This window comes from Amphiura filiformis, chromosome 17 (assembly GCF_039555335.1).
Source record: "Amphiura filiformis chromosome 17, Afil_fr2py, whole genome shotgun sequence".
In the NCBI taxonomy this organism is placed as follows: Eukaryota; Metazoa; Echinodermata; class Ophiuroidea; order Amphilepidida; family Amphiuridae; genus Amphiura; species Amphiura filiformis.
Window position 1 is genome coordinate 8,315,648 of NC_092644.1, and position 22,583 is coordinate 8,338,230.

Genomic DNA, 22,583 nt, shown 5'->3' on the forward strand with positions numbered 1-22,583 from the left:
GTATAAAGGGAACCCTTTACAACTTTGAAAAGTATGTATCCTGGGGTACTTATTTGTGTAGAATTCAAATCTGGTATCAGAAAACTTGTAACTCCTTTACTTTAAAAGATATAGGGCCCTCAAAATGCAACTTCGTCCATCCAGGATGGGGGGTCAGAACTCCAAAAGTAAAAATAATTTTAATGTCCATTTTTTTGCCAGTCAGAGCCCTTTGGTAGGACATTACTCTTATCCAATATTGAGCCTATTAGAATACTTTTAGCTGAGATATAACCCATGCAAAATCCCAGTTGAACATTTTTTGTACATTTTGACCCCCCTGAAAACCAATGTCAGACATTTTGCCCCTAAATTTCAAATTGATGCCACGGGAAAACGAAATGGAGTATGAAGCTCAAATTTTCGGGATTTTACTTTCTCATCAATATCTACCACCACACAGAAAAAGAAAAAAATTGAAGAGGTGCTGCGGTGCACATCCCTGGAGTTGACATGGAATGGGTCTTATGGCTTTCGGAGTTAGCATTGAATAATATTAACTCTGATTTTTTTCAGGTACTCTTACCAAGGCACCCGAGATTCTATTCCATATTTGACTGCAGCCAAAGCCATAGAGTTTTATCAAAGTCTAGGTGGAATGGTAAGTATCCAAGTATTCATTTAAAAATACGCTTCCATCGCATTAGCCTAGTATTAAAGGGGTATTTCGTGATTTTAGCATCCTCTTTTGAGAGTATGATTCAATAGATATCCAAGAAAAAATTACGTCAAAAATTTCAGTTGATTTGAACATAGAATTTGCGCATTACGCATATAGCTCTATCCACGCGGGTGTCGACTGCAGACGACAAGCTTCAAATATTTTTTTAAAAATTAGTTTTTTTACGTATCCCCTGGTCTGGTGCTTCTTATTTCCCAGCCTGGGTCACAAGCTGTTTGAGAAATGTGAAATTGGGTTATTCCATTTAAAATCCACACTACCCTTGTGGAAGATTTGGGAAATATCTTCCACAGGGGGAGTATGAATTTCAAATGAAATGAACACATGAGCAGCTGCATTTGAAACTCTCCCTCCCTCAATGGAAGATTCAGGTTGAATATTTCCCAGAAGGTGTACGGAATTCAAATGGAACTGCCTAATATGTTCATTCCATTCAAAATTCATACTCCCACTGTGGAAGATATTTCCAAAATCGTCCACAGGGGTAGTGTGGATTTTAAATGGAATAACCCAATTTGTCAGCAGACACTGACTTTCGTGTTTGATGTTCCAATAATGATAATTCGTGACCTAGTGTTAAAAAAAAACTTTGAAGAAAACGATTTTCCCCTTTTTACACAGGATGCAATCGTAGAACACAACAGCAAACTCAAGGATTGGGCCTCTTCTATGTTATCAGAAGCCTGGAATTCAACATGCCTGCCAATTCCCAACTCAATGAGGGCGCCATTTATGATACTAGTTGGTCTTCCAGATACAAAAACCACACGGGAATATGAAATGAAAACAAAGGGACACTATGGCGATGAATTAAAGAAAGACATTTACGACAAACATCGTGTCCATACAGTAATATGTCACGTCATGGGCAAACTGTGGTGTAGAATATCAGTAAACGTTTACAACTGCCAGGAGGACTATTACAAATTAAGGGATGCAATTCTGAGTATCCTCAAAGATGAAGCATGACATTGTTTTTGCAAGCATCATCGAAATGCCGTTTCAATGAAGTAAATTCTTTCTAATAATTTGCTAATATATTTCAAAATTCCGACTTATACCTAATATCTATAGTGCACTTTCCCGCGCATTTGTTATCAATTTTTAGTTACCATGGTTATTAAACCGTGCAAATACTTACATACAATTCAAAAACACTCAGATATCATTACACAGATTTCCTTCCATTATACTGAATACAAACTTAATACAATTTACTGCAACTTTCAAATCTTGGGTTACATTGATTTAAATGTACGCCGCGCGACGTCAATATTTAGTCAATTGCTACAAATTAGGTGTCACAATGTGCTGAAATAAATTCTGCTTCCAACACATTTTACAGATTTGTAATACAATCGCCCTTTGTTGAATAATGGTAATTATTTAAGGGGGGCTAGTTACTTTTTTTGAGATGTTTTTCAACGTATTCTATGTTGTTAAAAAGCTTTACAGTAATTAGCATATTAATTATAGTATATGATTTATAGACACCCGATCAGCATCAAATTCTGTCAGTTCTACTTTAATAAAATCGTTTAAAAACAACTCGAGAATATAACATCAAGCAAAAACGAATCCTTCTACTGCACAGTCGTGTATGGATTATAGATTTCAGATTTCCGGAACCTTGGTCTTCCAAGGACATAGATTTAAGAATCCGATTGAAGGAGAGCTTTGACAGCATCTCTTAGTTTGTAAAAATCCTCCTCATGATGATAAACATGAACTGATATTCTGGCCCACATCTTGCCCATGAAGAACTTCATTCCACAGTTGACGTTATGCTGATCTTGCAAGTCAAACATAAGATCAATACAAGTGCTCGAGTCACACGTGGCGATGTATGATCGCGTCTTCTCGGTATCTGGCACGGCGATGCAATGCATTCCAGGACATCGCATGCCATCTGGTAACACCAGCTTTTCTGTACCCCATGCTTTGCTCAACATATCTGCTGCCCACTCGGCTAGATCACTGTTGTATTTCATAATGGTGTCCTGCAATAATGATGTATAATGGGAGAAAATCAGTGTTTTAGACATTAGAGAATATCATTGAATCAAGATCCTGGAATCAAGATTCATAATAATATGAGACCTTTAAGTTAGGTCTTTAGATTGATTTGTAACATTTTGTTGAGGTTGAGGCACCAATTTCAACAATATCAAAGTACTCTTAAGTCGTGTTCACACGGTCGGATAAGTGACTTATTACCAGTAATAGTGACTTATTACCGGTAAGTAAGTCCTACGCTTAACAATAACACGTGGTGCGAAGAGTATGTTGTAATTATGCTACTTCGGGAATTTGTTAAGCTCTTATAGTCTTATCAGCAATTTGTTCCAAAGTATCCAATCTGCGTTAAGGTTTCAAACATTATGCTTTTATCTAATTTTTTTTATATTTCATAACGGTTTTTTCCTCAACTGAAGCCCATTCCTGTATCAGTTATGCAAAAGGCACGTGATCACCGCGTCAGTCGAGAATTGCTTATTTCTCCTCACTTGCCCGGGCACTATTCACTGTAGAAGTGATGATGTAACCGGATTAACTACCATAGCAATAGCTTTAAACAATTTTTGAATATATCGCACTTCACTAGTTCACGTTCACGCGATACCTCTGCATTGAACCATAGATGTCATATCATGCTGATCACTCGCACCTGTAAGATTAGTATCTTTGAAAAGACCGGTATTGTATTCAATCTGTGATTACAGACATACAGGTAATGAGTGCAACATGCTTGTAGTGCAGGACGATATATACAAATATTGTTTAATCCTATTGCTATGGTAGTTACTCTTATTACATCGTCACTTCTACAGCGAATATCAACGCATCATGCTCAAGACTTACCATTCCTCCCAACTGCTCGTAGTAATCTATTACCGCTGGTCCCATTATTGATGGTACATCCTCACGACATCCCTGTTTACAAAATCTGAAAGTAGCCAAAAATTGGGAAATAATTTATTGACTACTGAACGGTTAGCCATTTAACTATAAAATGGTCTATTCCAGTTGAAATCCATACACCCCACCCTATGGAAGACATGACCGTAATCTACCACACATGGGTGTAAATTTCAAATGGAGTCACCCATTAAGGTATCTCCATTTTAAATTTCAGATTAATGCCATGACTTCCATAGGGGTGTATGTATGGATTTCAACTGAAATAGGCCAATACAGTCACTGGAACCGGCTGTATTGAAAACCTAAATTAATGTTTTCCCAACACACAAAGCAAAACAAAACAACAGAATAAAACAACCTAACAGCAACGCCCGGCAGCAACGAACAAATAATATCAACAAACGTAATATTAAATACAACAACAAACTATATCATCATCTGAATCTTTTGTTTTGCTTTCCTTTATTAAAAGTTAGCTTTTGTTCTAAATTGACGCCATCGTCATTTAATGCGCCCTATTATCCAGAACTTAATTATCTGAGCGCAAACCTATCAGCAATCTCTACAAGATGGCGATAGTTTCATGCTGTTAATGTCTTGTCATAAAAAATACTGACTTTAAGCACAAAAGTGAAAAGTCAACTAACCTCGTAGTTTCGGCACATGACACTCATCCATATCAACAAAGAGACCGATGTTGTTGTGATGGGCTTGGATCAGTGTGGATCCCGGGTGTGGATATGGGAAGTCCATTATAACAACACCTGACTCCTTTTGATATGGATGTGCGCCGCGTTTCGAAAATGGAAGGTTAGTTGCGTATTGAATCTTGTGGCAAAAATCAGCACAACTCGCTTTTTCATTTTGCATACTTTGTTGTGCCAGAACAGTGTAACCTTAAATTCCAATCTTTACCATCTTTCCTTTAAAATCGTTGTGAAACTTTAAAACTATCACGGAAGATGTCACACAGTTGAGACTGATTATTCCATTACGTTTCACTACCTGGAGAGAATTGATCAAAAATTGAATTCCCTCCTGAGGTTCATATCTGTCAATGAGTTGACCAGATCCAAGGATGTCATTATAGCTAGAGGCAGTATGTAACACAAATGGGTCAATAAGTTACATAAAAATGATCTTTTGTGATATTTGGTTCCCAGGAAGTGAGCTTTGCCTGACGCAATTTGTGGTTAAATGTTGATCCCTCACTACAAGAGTTATTACCGTCGATTTGGTTGAAAAAGGAGGTGAGACATGATCAAATCTCTCCAGGTAACAAAACGTAATGTCTGGGACACCATGTACTTCAATAAACTACTTACCTGTCCTGTAAACGTGGAGAAAACTGTTTGTGTGACGTCACAGGTGGATGAATTGAATCTTGATACTTAGGGTGGATCCAAAGCAAGGCCAAACCACGTGGTGCGAAAGTCCACTTGTACATTGAGGCTGTAACGACAAAGTGTTTTTTGTAACCAAACCTCTAAGGCCTCGTCGTATCCATAGGCTGTTCCCTTGTGGCGTGTGCCCTTGTTCCGTGTTTACTTTTTCCCATGTGACCTGCCACACAGACAACGAACCTTTGTTTTGCTTAGTGGCCGCTACGGTTCGTTGTCTGTGTGGCAGGTCACATGGAAAAAGTAAACACGGAACAAGGGCACACGCCACAAGGGAACAGCCTATGGATACGAGGCCTAAGTTAGTATACTTTCGTTATTTGTAAATAATCCCATACAATGTTTATGAGCTGCTAAAATGTAATGTAACATTAACCGTTTAATAAACCAGTCAAGTTAGAAAGCTTAACCCAAGTTATAATCAAACCGTTTCGTGGGTATGGTTAACTGCTCGTGGCAGAGTTAAAGCACATTACAAATGGAACCAACGTCATTTTGGAAACCATCAAAACGTATACTCATCGATCCTGGCGTCATTGATTCCCTTAGCTATTTGCAAGATAACAACATTTTGTGACAAATGATACTGATCTTGAATGATTTATTGATCGGCAAACATTACGCGATATTCCAATTTTACCATTACCAACGTAAACATGATAAACAAGAAAGTTATTAAACCCAAAAACAAAATATTTCCCGCCAGTTCTATCAATATGATGAAATGCTCCAATATTGTTTTTTTGTTTTGGCATTGTTCGTAACACAAAGTGAAATTAGTGATTGTACAATCAAGTAAATCAACAGGAAACCAGATACAACTAGAGCTACTGTGGCTCACGAGCCACGAATATCAGGCGGTGACTTCTCATTGACTTCATTTGACCTTTGACCACGGGTCAGGGAATATTTTCCCCCAAGTTACAGCCTCATCGGAGCAACTTTAAATTTGACCCGACCTTTGACCACCTGATACAATGTTCCAGATGGCGGAGTACCGGAGCATCAAAGGGCATTCAATCAGACCCAGATCAAGATTGGACATAATTAAAATATTTCTTACATCCATGCGATTTATGAACGGCTGTAATCAGCTGCCTGAGACTGCCATCCAACAGCCCACACTCCTTGCTTTAACGTAAGTAAACTAGGGTTTAATGGACGTAAAAAGCCCCCATAACCCTGCTATATCCTTAGTTTTCTTATATATTTGTGAAGCCCTACCGCGACCAACTTAATACCTTCAACTATAACTACCAGAATACATGACTGAACCCACTTCTTACCGGCATAAAAATCTGCACCCAGCTCATCCAACTGCAATGGAATATGTCCTGGAGTATGTGCTCCATCAATAAGCGAGAGAATTCCCCTCTCGCGACACAGAGCGATGATCTGATGTACGGGGTATATGATTCCTGTTGGCGCGTTGATGTGGTCAATAACAGCTACCTTGATACCGGGATTAGCATCGATGGCTTTCTCAAATGCTCTTACAAGGTCATCTGAACTGCTTAGTGGTAGTGGTAAGGTCATAGAGACGACTTCTACTCCTGATGGATGAGAACAAGAATGCATGCAATTTGAGATTTTTGTTAATCAAAGTAAAAATAAAATGCCTTTTTCCAAAGGTGAAATTTTGAGCAAAAATCAGGATAATGTAGTATTGTCTGAAAACTTATTCTTTGAAAAAAAAAAGTTAGGCTGTATGTCCCGAATCTGCTTGAATAGTGTACAAAAAATAACTTAAGAATGTACAGTTAGAACATGTTGTTTGTTTGTTTGTTTGTAAATCCAGTCGTTCCGTAAGGACACACGTTTGGAAAATTCAAAGACAAAATACATTAAGGGGGTACTACACCCCTGCCCAATTTTGTGCCTATTTTTGCATTTTTCTCAAAAATTATAGCGCATTGGTGACAAGTAAGATATGTATATTATAGGGGCAAGGGCTACAACTACTGCACTGGAAATTTTTATTTCAGCACAGACAACAGTTTTGCATGGAGTTACAGTCAAAAATGAGGGAAAATCAATATTTGATCAATAAATCAATAACTACTTGCCTTGAGTTGCTGAATTTTTGCAAAAGGCTCACAAAAGCAGAGGATGAGTGCGCTAAAGCAAATTGAATGTAAACTACAAAAGCTTTATGAAAATTGCATCAATCAGACAGATGATGAGAACCTGAAATTGCACCTGATGGCAATGTTCATGATATAATGAAGATCTGGCTGATAATCCCGGGGCTATAATCAATTGGGTGGAACTGAGGTGTATTAGTGTCGCCTATGGTGACATCATGTCCCGCATCATGTGCGTTTTCCGAAATTGGACGAAATTTGTTACAGAAGAAGTGGTACTTGGAAGAAAATAACAGTTAGCCTAAAGATGGCAGGCGTTTTGCAAGGGTTGGTAGACTCGGAAATTCAATAATGTCACATAATGACATTTAAAAAAACGTAATAAACACACAAAAGAAATGTTTTGGTGTGCTTCAAATCGTCCGGTGTTTTATGTATGCGAGTCCCCCACACCTTGAAAGACATGTGCCTTCTAAGGCTGTTAATTCTTCCACTTGACACATCCGTGAATCATTCTCTTACCACCACTTTCTTGATTATGTTGCAGAAACTAACATTTTTGGCGACCATTTTTAAGACACCGGACATGTTCAACTAAATCTTTTCGTCCTTTCGCCATTGTAAGCACTGGAATACGCGCATGATGTCACCACATCCATCCCATAATTTGATTATCCTAGTCTTCATCATATCATGCAATGAACCTGTCAATGAACACTGCTATCTATAATCCACGTAATGTGATTTCGACATAGATCTGGATATTGGATGACCGTTAACTAACTAACTAACTAACTAACTAACTAACTAACTAACTAACTAACTAACTAACTAACTAACTAACTAACTAACTAACTAACTAACTAACTAACTAACTAACTAACTAACTAACTAACTAACTAACTAACTAACTAACTTACTAACTAACTTACTTACTTACTTACTTACTTACTTACTTACTTACTTACTTACTTACTTACTTACTTACTTACTTACTTACTTACTTACTTACTTACTTACTTTACTTACTTTTCTACTTACTTACTTACTTTCACACGTACTTACTTACTTACTTACTTACTTACTTACTTACTTACTTTCTTTCTTTCTTTCACACGTACTTACTTACTTACTTACTTACTTACTTTCTTTCACACGTTCTTTCTTTCTTTCTTTCTTTCTTTCTTTCTACTAACTAACTAACTAACTAACTAACTAACTAACTTACTAACTAACTTACTAACTTACTTACTTACTTACTTACTTTCTTTCACACGTACTTTCTTTCTTTCTAACTAACTAACTAACTAACTAACTAACTAACTAACTAACTAACTAACTAACTAACTAACTAACTAACTAACTAACTAACTAACTTACTAACTTACTAACTTACTAACTTACTAACTTACTAACTTACTAACTTACTAACTTACTAACTTACTAACTTTCTTTCTTTCTTTCTTTCTTTCTTCTTTCTTTCTTTCTTTCTTTCTTTCTTTCTTTCTTTCTTTCTTTCTTTCTTTCTTTCTTTCTTTCTTTCTTTCTTTCTTTCTTTCTTTCTTTCTTTCTTTCTTTCTTTCTTTCTTTCTTTCTTTCTTTCTTTCTTTCTTTTTCTTTCAAATACTAGTATTTCGAAATAAGTTAAAACGATTCTAATATACCATACCTTCGGATTCATTTGATGTGAATTCGGCAAGTGTCTTGACCGTCTTGTAGCTCTGATCACCAACGAGAATTTTGTCCCCTGCTTTGAATTTTAACGACTTTATGACAGCATTCATGGCTGAAAATACATCAGAATTATTATAAGATATTAGTCATGTTAGTAGTAGATGAAAAGTAGATGGCAACAATATAGTGTTCAGTGTAAGTTGTTAAGAAAATAAACATCTCAAAAAAGTAACTAAACCCCTTAAATAATGGCCATTATTCAGGAAGGGGCTATTGTATTACAAATATGTAAAATGCGTTGGAAGTATAGAATTTGTTTCTGCGCATTTGAGCCTCATTTGATACGATAGCCCAGAAAACAATAAAACGCCGGTCAATTTAATGTAGCGAGGTCCAGATTTGAAAGTTGCACTTGCATACAATACAAAAACACTCGGATATCATTACATAGATTTCCTTCCATTATACTGAATACAAAATCAATACAATTTACTGCAACTTTCAAATCTTGGGTTACATTTATTTAAATGTACGCTGTGACGTCAATATTTAGTCTTTTGCTACAAATGAGGTGTCAAAATGTGCAGAAATAAGTTCTGCTTCCAACGCATTTTACAGATTGGTAATACAATTGCCCGTTTTTGAATAATGGTCATTAATTAAGGTAGTTACTTTTTTGAGATGTTTATTAAACCACCACGACCTTATATACATGCATAATATGATAATCACTGTGAATATTTGCTGATAACACTTTAACGCGTTTATATAAGAGGCGTTGCTTACAATTACTAACACTCCGACGTGTACATTGCTGATATTAAACATTTTGGAGTGTTATTAATTGTTATCAAAAATACCCCTAAACGTGTTGTCAACGCCTCCTATAATTTAACGTGTAAAGTACGTAAAGTGTTCATCAAGTGTTATTTTGATAAATACTTCCGTTAGTATTTCATAAGTGTTAAAATGATAACGGAAATGTTATTTTATTATTGCCGTTGAAATCTTAACACTGTTATTAACACTTCTGCTAACAGAAGTGTTAATGAACATTAACAGTAGAAGTAGTATTCAACTTAACACACATGTAAATAAATGTAGCACACATGTTAGCTTTAAAAATTATTACATGTGTTCAAATTTATGTGTATCTATACACTCACACTGGCGCTCAATTGCTAATCAAATTTTTCATATTAGTCCGCCGTTCATTATAGTCATGATAGTGTTTATTAAGTGTTACTCAAAAGTGTTTATATAATCAAATATGACACAAAAAAGCTTGCCCAATAATAATATGTACCTTAATTAAGATAAAGTGACGCACTATAGATGAGGTGACCTATGATGTCACATGTTTACATTCAGACCGCCCTCTGTTGTTTCAAAGCAGGCAAAATAACACAGAAGTGTCTATGACAGACCACATAAATCTCTTTAAAACTTAACTTTTAAAAACCTTTGAAGTTTTGTGTGATATTATGTATATAGCTTGATGCATTTATAAACAAAGATTGAAACCATTTTTTGTATTATTTGCTTTGAAACCAAAGTTAATGAATAAAAATCAACTTCTTCCATGTAAACTATAGTGTTTTGTGCCTGACAGTTTTGATAACAGACCAACAGAGGGCGTATCAAATGTAAACACATGTCACCTCATCTATATACTCTTAAAAATAGTTTTAGAGTTTTAGAGGTTCTATATACACAGAGCTGCAACCTCTTTCATGTATAAATGATTCTATTTAATGTTCTTTCTGGCATTTGCAGAATTTTAGAACTATTTTACATACAAAACAACTTTAAGAATCACTTAAAGTTCCACTTTTGTCTTTCTTTTCTAACAGTGTATTGGTTGTTCCATACCTGCAGTGGCGTTGTCAACAATGACCAAGTTCTTGGGGTTCGAGCCAACGAAATTGGCCACTCTTTCAACTGATTTGTAGTACATGTCTTTATAACGGTATCGAATGAATAACTCGGGATTGCTATCTCGCACCTGCATCAACCTGAAATTAGAAGGGTAATTATGACATTAATGGCCTGCCATATAATTTATGATATTATAATTACAGAAATGCTAGTGTTTAGACAATGTTTACTCAACCATTGCTGTCAAAAGACTGTGGATTCTTGATTCTAGTCTGAGTATTTAATGGCATTGTATTAAAAACTTCGGTCGAAGTTTTGCCACAAGTTTAAAAAAATAACGGTTAGTTCATGAAAAAGAAGAAGTGAAATTTAGCAAAACGCGACGAGGTTTATTTGCCCGTAAGAGAGCTCTATTGTTCCGCTATTGTATCCGCTATTGTATCCACTATTGTATTCTATTCATAAAAGCTACTGCAAGAATCGCGGCAATCCCTGATATTGCTGATGTCTACCGCCGGCGTTTCGCATTTATTAACAATCAAAATTATCCCATACTCTTACATTTATAGTCTTATTCTCACCTTTTATATAATATTAAGAAATTGCAATTATGAAAACTACAAACTTTGAAAGTGAAAATATATTTACCATCGAAAATATATCATACTTAAATTCTATAGAGTCTATAATATATCCAACCCAGAAGTGCCCATTTATTTAAATTGTTGTAATAGCGCCCAAATATCCCCACAAATATCTTATACACGATTTTATTGATTCATTTTGGGCTAAATCAAAAGTCAGAAGTAGTTAAAAGGGCAACATCCTCACCATTACTTGCTGCTTTACAAATTATCCTCGCTTGACCAAACACGCATAGTACGTTGATCGAAAAACCTAGCGTGGTTGTCTTAACAATGCAAAAGAGATGTACAGCTTACCCACTAACACTAGCTCATTTACAAAAACCTATTGAACAGTTACGTAGTCCATCGATAGTGCGGACACTCTTCACTCGCAAACCACCAAAATTCGTGCTATTTTGGCGTTGGAAAAGAAATCTCGTGAATAGAGTGCCCTCTCTACTATCTGCCTACATGTTTACGTTCTAGAAATGCCAACTAAAATCATCCAACAACTTTATTTTAAGAATTATTTCAGTATAGAAATCAATAGGAACAGAAAGAGTATGGTCTACACATTCCAGGAAAATGTTTTATTTCTTTCTTCCGCCATTCTATATTTCCCTAAAATTATCACATTTTTTCTCCAAAATCCTATGTAAATGATTCTCCACGCTACGCAGAAATTATGTGCGATAAATCATACAAATTTGCCACAATTTTACATCACTTTAGACAGTATTGCAATATCTTGATGATTTTTAGGCATTTTCAACGGCAACTTGAGTATATTCAGAAATCAAATATCGCGCCAAGGATGACACTCTTATTCACGCATTCATTTACAACGCAAACTTGTATCGAATCCCGGTGGTTTGCGACCAATGAAATGTCCGCACCCTGGATTTATTCATCCCTGGTATGAATTATTTATTAGGTTTGTCAAGGCAATAACCACGATCCGTTTTGTAATAATATAAAAGCACTTGCAATAGAATCCCGCTGAGTTCAATGAACTGCGCCCTGAAACCGATGGAGAGGTGCCCCATAAAGAAGCTATTCCATTGACCTCTATTAACAGGTCAGTGAGCTCTCCATACACAAATGAACAAGTACAATAGGACAAGGCCAGCACCTAGTAATCGTCTGTGCATATGAACTGCGCATTTATGATGCAAAATATTAGTTCTATATAATATAAAATTACAAATACTGGTATTATAATACACGGTATAGGTGATATATAAAACGACTAATAAAATCATGTCATCATGGCGTCATGTCAAAGGTTCATTATATCCCGTATGTTGTCTAAATTCATATATATATTTGAAAAAAATTCTACACCCATTTAATATGTACTCAGGTGGAACCTTGCCTTTTTAATTTTCATTTCTTTTTATGTAACAAATTCAGGTTTTTCCATTACGCGGGGCCGCCGGGCAATACAAATTTAATGCTAACATTGAATGAACGCAGAATCAAGAATGGGCGTTTCTAGTACATACAGCGTCTGACTCTACCTGAGGACCTAGCCTAAGTCCCATGGGCTCCAAGAGTGGCTCTCCATACACACATGAACAAATACAATGACCCCGGGGACAATGACGGGTCGCCATTGCACTCCATACACAAATGATCAAATACAATGGAGAGTCCGACTGCCATGCAAATGAGCCAAGTGCCCTCTCAAGGGTCTGCTCTGTGATATCACACTGATCAGACTGATCTTTATGTCTTTGGGTTTATTGAATACACTCTATATAAAGTCATCAATATGTCGTTTCCAGTCCTTGCCTGAACTATTGGGTTCAGCTATTAATTTTTTTAATAATTCTGTTAACCCCATAGCATTAAAAAACTAGCATTTTGATAAATAAAATAGCTGGATGCGGTATGCAGCTGATTGGGGTGGTTACGGGTCGTTAAAACCACTAACCGCGAAATATGGATATCCAACTAGTTTGCCCCGCAGGGCTACAAAGAACCGCTAACCGCGAAATATGGATATCCAACTAGTTTGCCCCTCGGAGCTTCAAAAAACCACTCACCCCGAAATATGGATATCCAACTAGTTTGCCCCGCAGGGTTACAAAGCACCATTAACCGCGAAATATGGATATCCAACTAGTTCACCTCGCATGGCTACAAAGAACCACTTAGCGCGCAATATTTTTTACCTCAAAAAAATTAATATCTACCAAAAACGTTTCAAAACGTAAAAAGCGGCCAAAGTTTAAAAATCTTTCCTGTGTGGCTTTTCACCCTTTTTTAAACTTGGTCCCATTTATGAAAGTTTCTAAAGACCCATACGAAGTCATCTATAGGCTACTTGTTGGTTTTCTTAGTTGTCAGTGTTTATTTTGTAGAAAAATGAATTAATGTTCGTGCGTAATTGAAGTTTTTTCCGTATAGACGTTATAATGTATTTTGTAGCAAATACTCACTTTGTTTAATTCTTCATCGTCATGTGCGATTCTGCGCCTTATGTACAGATGTAGGGCCTATATGTAGCAGGTTGACACACAGTCAATTTGCTAAGTATATATAATACTCTACTACTCTTTATGATCACGCAATATAATAAAACATAAACCTTGAAATGTTTTTGATAATGGTTGCATGTAAAAATTAGGACTCATTCTTCATGTTATTACTACTTTACTAAATGGGACCAAGTTTAAAAAAGGGTGAAAAGCCACACAGGAAAGATTTTTAAACTTTGGCCGCTTTTTACGTTTTGAAACGTTTTTTGGTAGATCATAATATGCCTACTGCGGGTGAAGTTGCATACCATAATTCTTCACTGACGTATTATAGAGAACATCATTCACAAACTTTCACACTTTTCGGACCTAAAGATTAAACGCTTGGATGATGTTGTATTCATACTTGCATCTACCGCCGCTATCGCCGCCGTCGCTCGATGCTAGCTTTTTCAATATGCTTCTTACGCGGAGTGTGTGAATACACGCGTTAGGTGTGAAGCATCGCAATACGCCTGCAGATGCCCATAGGTGCTAGTATGAACTTCCATTTGATATAATTGGGCACTTCTGGGTTCGGTACAGATTAAATACAATTAAGTATGATATATTTTCGATGGTAAATATATTTTCAATTTAAAAGTTTGTAGTTTTCATAATTGCAATTTTTAATATTATATAAAAAGCACGTATAAGTATATAATTGTAAGTGTATCGGATCATTATTTTATTTTTCATTAAGTAACCGTTATTTCATTAACTAACCGTTATTTTTTAAACTTTGGAAAACCTCGACCGAGGTTTTTAATCTTTCTACTACTCAGTGTTCTATGCCTTTACAAAATAGCAACCTGATAGTTAGACATGTTAGTTTCATGACATATTCCCGTCTCACTTCAGCAGGGAGGTAAATAACAGGAAACTGAAATGATTTAGCCCACCCAGTAAATTGCCCAAAAATCCCCACCCAGTAAATTATTTTGCCCACATTATAAAAAATAAATAAAAGCATAAAAAAGGGAAATTGGGTCAATATAATTCAGGGTTGACAAAGGCTATTGCCAAACGCCATGCTATTTAGTAAATTCATTTACCGACTTGGGTGGAAAATACCGAGGAATACAATATAGGCCTATGCCGCAGAGATATGTCCAATTAAAAAAAAATCAAAATTATTTGATATCTGAAGGACATTCCTCGTATTCAGAATGTAATTTGGTGAGTCTGATGTGCTCTCAGGTCCCACAAAAATACTGTGCTGTCCGATCCCTTAAACTTATAAGTATATTATTTCCAAAATGGGTAGTCTATTAATTATGTTGGTTGACTATCATGACTATTGATAACTATTTTTATCTTTCAATGAAAAATGTCTATGGAAGGAATGTGCGAGGATCTCAAAAGTAATTTCTTTCGAGGTTGTCGCTATATATAAATTCCTTCCCTTTTTAAATGAAAAGATTTTTTTTTAAAATTCAAGAAGACTGTCCTTCGGGTATTCTTTATCACCAACTTCTATTCTATATTATTATTCATTATGTTTCAACACCGAGCATTGATAAAGCTTTTAAAGAGATTACGATGAGAGAATCCATTATAATCAGAGTAATTGCTTTCAAAATGCAAAAGAAAAGCATTTTAACGAATGTCCAAAACTTGACGATGTTTTGAACAAATTTTTTGAATGTCCAAAAATGGTCTCAGATTACTATATTTCATGAGATCGATGCAGAAAAATGAGCAAAACTCACATAAATAATTATTGTGCAATTTCCAATCTCCGGCCAACTTCACCATGCTTGAATTATGTCTTTCTAAACATGCTAACATACATCCCCAAATCCTAAGCTGTCTTATTAATTTGAAAACCAAGAAATCAACAGCTATAATCATGATAATCATGAGATGATTAGCCTTTTGGATTAGGGACAATCATGACAATGTTAATCATATAAGAATCAGAAAATTGAGTGATTAGTATAAAACACTGTATTCTTTCATTCTGGACATAATTAAATCCACTTTTTTTTAAACTTCAAAGAATATTCAGATTGTGTGACAAATATGATTTTGAATTTCCAAATCATTATCCAAACAGATACAATGTTTTAGGACAGACTTGTTGCAGTCTAAAGTTTTTTTAAATTAATATTATTATCAATATTATAACATGGTAGACTTAGAACAAATCTTTACTTAGCATACGGGCGTATTCACACCAAACCACTCTCCGATGCCCACTACCAAAAACACTACACTTTACACATCGTGCAGTGACTTTTCCGCCTAAAATAGCCCCTGACTCTAGTACTTAGCAACCGACAGCAAACATGAAGGTATCTTTGTACAGAGAAAACTCGTAGGTCTACAATATTTTGACATCAAATTTGCCATAGACCCTGAAAGAAAGTGTAAAAATTATGCACCAAATGGCTTAAATTAGACTTTCATTTTGCACAATTGTCCAACCCACCTGTGTATAAAAGCTTATAAATATATAACCGAGCTATTACGAGGTGCGTTGATGATGATCTGAGTAATTAACTCAGGTAGAGACTTTTGAGATGAAAATACAAAGTTGATGTTCCATTTGCTTGACTATAATATATATTTGTGATCCTTTTTCAACTTCCAAAACTTAACTAACCCTAAAACACATTTCTTAACCCACATCACTGACATCCAACTTAACCATCCAATCATCATATAGGAAACCACCACTTTCCTAGAACTCATCTCTATTGTTTTACCGTGATACATTCACCTTGCTTGTACTATTAATCTTAAGAAGATGATGGGCGGTAGCTTCCTTTAAGAAATCATGCAAAACAACATTATGAATATCGGAAAATGATGAAAGTATAACATTTTGTTCTCTAGCTCTGAACGTCGTCAGGGCGATGGCCTAGATTGTGGTTGTTCATAATCACTTAAAGAATTCCGAATTACTAAAATAATGTCATAATTATGCCAGGTAAGTCATGAGAACCAAAGTTAACTGACCATCGTGATTATTACTCATCAATCATGAAGGTTACAACCATAGGAAACATACATTTCTAAAACATGTTAATTAACTATACAAAATAATCAGTAATCATTATCATAACCAATTAATAAACAAAACAAAAACAAAGTAATAATCAACAGTTTCTTTGGCCTATGATAAATATACAAATCCCCTGTTATGCTTCTGCTTTGGACACCCAACTGCTATAAAGCAATAATTTATTCAATAATTGTGCAAAGTTGTCCACGAATGGCTTCAATTCGGATATTTCAAACTAAAATGGTATACATTAATAGTGTCAAAATGGTTAACCAAATGGCACTAGAAGTATTTTTTCATCAGCATCAGTAGAAATTTATCTTTAAAGATTTTCGGGTGACTTCGCTTGAATCTATAGCAAACAGTCAGGATTATAGCGCGCTATTTAATCTGATTCAACTCGGCGTGGGACCTATTTTTATTTGACGTACAATACTGTAGCGGAAACGGATTCAGAAGAGAGGTGGCGCCCTTCAGTTATTTCGGGTCACGTGATATCAGGGTATATAAACCGGTGCGCCGATCATTCTTGGCTCTTCCGTACCCTGCGACCGTCGAGACAGGTTGGTCAAGACATACGGTACCTCTCTCTCTCTCTGCACCAATAACACAGTCTACTACCGTTCCCAGCCGATCACTTGGATCAGCCCAGAACCCTAATAAATGATGAGAACAATGACACTATATATCCGACTCCTTCGTCTGACTCATTAGTGTGACTAGTATTCATAAGACTGTGCGGATTGGCCGCACGGCCACGTCATATCACCAAGTTGCCTTAGACGCTCGCTACAAGATAGTTTCCGCCACATTGGTGAGCAGCGGTGGGATAGTAAGTCTTAACGGAGCAGAACAAGCAGAATAACAAGAAGAAATAATGAGAGCCGAAAGAGCCGAGATAGCTTTGCTGGATGCATTAAAAGCTATGATGCATTATGAATCACTCAGTTTTAGAGCCGAGAGATACAAGACACTGAAGAACTCAAAAAGATATAGTAACCATGAGAGAAGCGTCGTTCGCCCGCAGGGTACGGAACTGACACAGCGTAGGATCAATAAATGATTACATCCGATAGTAGGCCTAAAAAAGAATACTAATGAGAGTGATTGGAATTGGATAAATAATTGTGAAATCGGGAAACTGTAACAGAATGAACTTTGTCGCCGGATATGTGCATGGTGATAATAATCGGATCAAGTCCTCCTTCACCGTTGCCGAATAAAGTAAGTTGAAATGAAGAGACTCCCACGAGGAAACTGTGATGCCGTGGTCGGAGCAGCAATGAGAGACTCCTGCGAGAGATGTCGTGGTCGGAGCGGTAATGAGAGACTCCCACGAGGAAATTGATATGCCGTGGTCGGAGCATTAAGGTCAGCAGACTCTCACGAAGAAAGATGCCGTGGTCGGAGCAGATGGAACGCGGACCAAGGGATAATTCATTTTGTAGTAGTATAGTATTTCGACAGTAGATCAAGCGCGAGGAGCGAGGACAGACATCCGAATTTAAAAGAAGCAGAAACCCGAACGGAGCAGCAGTTCGAATTCGCCGAATCCCAATGCAGACCTGGAAGTGACAAGGTGCATGCCGGAGTAGGCTTCGATGATTCTGCACACTGGAGGTGAGCTCCAACACATGCGAATATGTGTAGTGTGGAAAAATAACATATAGGAATGTTATTCAGTTGCTCCGGCGGCAATAATCATTACATCGTGCATCCGGAGAAATAAATACGTGTCTCCGGAGAAGTTGCTCCGGTGGGAATGATTACGGATGATCCGGAGAGGTTGCTCCGGCGTAGAAGTTGAAACAAGCAAGAACTACGGGGAATTACTGTGAACTAATGTGTGATTGGCAATTTGCATGATCAAAATAATGACGGTGATCCCAGTTGTAAAATGTTCTAAATTTCATATGATTGTCCATTTTCATTTATCCATTACATTTTTCATCTCATTCCATCATCCGTCCATCACAACACATTCCGGTCATAATTCATCCCATCTTCACCTTCCAAACCATAACATTAGTTAAATATAACAATGTTATAATAATTCTTGATTATTGAAACAATTTAATTTAACAATGTCTATAGCTCTAACAAAACTTGGCTCTTTTAAACCTGCGGAATGTCGGAGCAAGTTTAAATATATGTGATTGGTAAAGATCTTGCTCTCGTGTACAAAGTGAAATCCTATGAAATTGTACAATTGCTTTGTTAGTTTACACAAGTATTCATGGTATTGGTGTTTGGAAGATCTGATTGTTTAGTTTAAACAATATAAATGCATTGATAGTGGTACATAATTTATTCCGGATTCCGGGAATTGTTGGATCATCGGTTGTGATCCCTGGTGTCATGTATAGGCATTGGTTGAGGATTTGTCGGGGTCTTCCCATGTCGTTGCAATTCGCTGTATGTGCCCTTCCGCTGCACCGGTGATTCCTGAAAGCATCTAGGAATGAATGGAATGCCTACCGTAAGTGAAATGTTAATGCTAATAATTCACATTGGTGGATCAGTCATTCCGAAATTTTAGTATCAGTCGGATTGATTATTGAATCAGTCAATGAGGAGCTATGAGGGACACGCGGGAAGCTAGATCCCTGGTGTTAAGGATTATTCGTCTTATGTTGGTAATGAGTGTCGTCGAAATTAATGCGTAAAGATTCTGTGATTATGTTCCGTAAGCAGGTCATTTCCGTAGAACTTTCAAGTTCCAGTATAGGTCTGTCCTCAAGGATCCTCAAGTTTGGATCAAAATTACCCTACAATGGTATTGATTAGTTTTATATATTTATATACTGTGACAAAATACAAATCCTACCTGAATTGTTCCGCCATAATAGGCTTTGGGGTTGCTCCATATGCTCCGTGATTTAAATGAACCGCATTTGGATCTAAAATAAAATTCGTTTGTCGAATTTTCTTGCCAAAATCGGCAGATGTAGATGGTACTGTCTTGCATGGCTTTGTTAACACGGTGGTGTACATATTACTATCACCGTTCGTGCAAAAATTTCTCACTCCAGTCGCCCGCCACACTCGCAGAAATAACACTAAGGTATTCATCAGACCGCAAGCCACCAATAGTTGTTACAAGGAGTCATTCATTCCCATGACCATCAGTGAGAGCATAGACCCTAGAAATTAGGGTCTATGGTGAGAGGAATACTATCCCGGGAATACTATCTATGGTTTAATACGGAGTGGAATAGGAAAAGTGGACCGATCGCAGCGTTGTTGTGTCTTTCTTTATAGGTGGCTTGTTACTTGGTCTTTGAAGGTTTCTGTTGCAGGAAGCTGACTAGTTGTTCTGGTCATAGATGATTAAACTAGATGACCTCTACAAACTCCTGTGTGCTACGCTATAGGACCAGACCAGCAACAGCCGTCGCGTCGGCGATTTTAGTGTTAAAATCGGGACAATTGTAATAGTAGGGATGACCACTCTCAATACAGTTTCCACTAGAACGATTTTTCATTTACTGTGTGCGTACACTCACACACGTATTGTCTATGGAGAAACTGATCGATACAAGAAATCCCAGGCATGTTAAATGGCGTACATACTTGTTTTGATCCAAATGTAGGCCTATATCAGGGTGTTTCAAGAAATTCCTGATTCCACCAGAAAACATTCACCAAACTTTTTCCTGTTTGGTCAGTAAATAGAGAGGACCTTCCTGCATGAAGAGATCAACTTTTTTAATGAAAAATTTAATGAGATGAGAACTACAACAGGTTGAAGTGACACCATTCCGTGCATCAGGTGTTCAAACGCAATTATCTCCGAATTTGGAGTGAATCAGACAAGCAAACTTACATACTCATAAAATTTAACTATTTATGAAGACAAAATGTGTAGGATGTTAAGAAATTTAAGAATGTTTAAGCCTACCGCGGCCCATCTCAAATCATGCACCACTTCCCCGTGCACTTCTCACTACCATGTCCATTTCATAGGGAGTATAAAAACCGGGGACCATTATGGCTTCCATGCACACAGTGTATTGCTCAATGTAGTAAAGATAACCTTTGAGTTGGAGCAAATTTCTCAAAATTGGTAGTGATTAATGTTACCAAACTTATGCCATGATGAAATATAATAATTTTTGAAGATAAAATGTGCTGACCTTAAAAGATTGAACAATGTTTAAGACTACCGCTTTTCATTTGAAATAATGCACTTATTGTTCATCTCCTCTATGGAGATATTTTCCATGGCGGCCATCTATGATCATGCTTGAGGTTTCAACAAACAAACCATGGGTTTTGAGGTCTTATAGTTTTTGTTGTATGTCAACAAAATCGATTAAATTTTCAGGATGATCTTATTTTCATGTTGTTATAAGCAAATATAATGTTCCAGATAAGATAGTTAATAAATACATTTAAGAAAAAAGTACCTTAAAGTTGCACTTTCTGTTAGTATTCCTTTTTGGACTTTAACTTTTTAACATGTTCTAGCAGCCCTATATAAAACCGTGACACTCGAAAGGCCATATCTCTATCTCTACAAGCAGCTAGGGGACGACAGGTAACCTTGTCAATCAAACACTCACGCTATTGTTCCCTCTCCGTGCATGTGACCGTTATCCACTCAATGACATCGATCGGAAGTCGGGGTCACAATACATTGATGATAGGCATCGATCGCAAACCATTATGTCATGCCCACAAGCAGCACGTGTCGGCTGCCGGGCCGACTATGCCAAAATAGTTGGAGGGGAAAAAAGAAATTAGCTGCGGTCTAAGACCACGAACACAGCCGTGTTGCGACCCCTTATTGACCTTTGACCCCAAAATATATGAAAGTCCCATAGACATTGGCTAGTGTCAATGTACATTTGCATGTGGCATCACTATGCCATGTTACTTATGGCAGAAGGGGCATTTTGAAGGTTTTTCGTCTCAGACCGGAAGTGACCCCTTGATGACCTTTGACCCAAAATAAAAAAATACCACATATACACTGGGTAACCACAATTCATATATGAACATACCGTTACTGTCCTTTGTTTTTCTTAGCTAATAAAAAATTTTGAAGGTTTTCGTTTTATACCGGAAGTGACCACTTAATAACATTTGACCCCAAATCTGTGTACACCCCATATACACTGGGTAACACCAATGCATGTGTGCAAGTGGTATCACTGTCCTACGTAATTTGTGGAAGAAGATGCATTTTATAAGTATTTCGTTTTATACCGGAAGTGACCCCTTAATGACCTTTGACCCCAAATTAAAAAATACCACATATACACTGGGCAACCACAATTTATGTGTGCATGTACCGTTACTGTCCTACGTTTTTCTTAGCTAATAAATTTTTTTGAAGATATTTCGTTTTATACCGGAAGTGACCCCTTAATGACCTTTGACCCCAAATCTGTGTACACCCTATAGACACTAGGTAATTACAATACATGTGTGCAAGTGGCGTCACTGTCCTACGTAATTTGTGGGAAGAGATGCATTTTAAAGGTTATTTCGTTTTATACCGGAAGTGACCCCTTAATGACCTTTGACCCATATAAAAAAATATCACATATACACTAGGTAACTGCAACTCAGATGTGAACATACCGTTACTGCCCTATATTTTGTTTAGCTAATAAAAATTTTTGAATGTATTTCGTTTTACACCGGAAGTGACCCCTTAATGACCTTTGACCCCAAATCTGTGTACACCATATAGACACTGGATGATAACAATGCATGTGTGCTAGTGGCGTCACTGTCC

General features: G+C 36.8%; 2 protein-coding genes across 2 annotated transcripts in view; one reads left to right on the forward strand and one right to left on the reverse strand.

Annotated features, from left to right (window-relative positions):
- LOC140136894 (uncharacterized) overlaps positions 1-2,276 on the forward strand; it is a 5,814-nt gene extending 3,538 nt beyond the window's left edge. Inside the window, exons 4-5 of the mRNA XM_072158514.1 lie at positions 556-640; positions 1,343-2,276. Of these exons, the coding sequence (XP_072014615.1) occupies positions 556-640; positions 1,343-1,690 (433 nt within the window). The 3' untranslated portion in view covers positions 1,691-2,276. The remainder of the gene's footprint in view (positions 1-555; positions 641-1,342) is intronic.
- Positions 2,277-2,373: 97 nt separating this feature from the next.
- On the reverse strand, positions 2,374-20,123 carry LOC140136892 (uncharacterized). The gene is made up of 7 exons (XM_072158513.1): positions 19,665-20,123; positions 10,674-10,816; positions 8,797-8,913; positions 6,330-6,596; positions 4,969-5,095; positions 3,584-3,668; positions 2,374-2,721 (listed from the first exon to the last, which is right to left on the reverse strand). The coding sequence occupies exons 1-7, from the start codon at positions 19,907-19,909 to the stop codon at positions 2,374-2,376; spliced, it is 1,332 nt and encodes a 443-aa protein (XP_072014614.1). The 5' UTR covers positions 19,910-20,123.
- Positions 20,124-22,583: the final 2,460 nt, after the last annotated feature.

Coding starts and splice junctions, on each gene's coding strand:
- LOC140136892 (XM_072158513.1), bottom strand. CDS start 19,909: ATGAATACCTTAGTGTTATTTCTGCGAGTGTGGCGGGCGACTGGAGTG. Junction 10,817..19,664: donor ATTATGGCGGAACAATTCAG/GTAGGATTTGTA, acceptor TTCTAATTTCAG/GTTGATGCAGGTGCGAGATA. Junction 2,722..3,583: donor ACGAGCAGTTGGGAGGAATG/GTAAGTCTTGAG, acceptor TCATTATTGCAG/GACACCATTATGAAATACAA.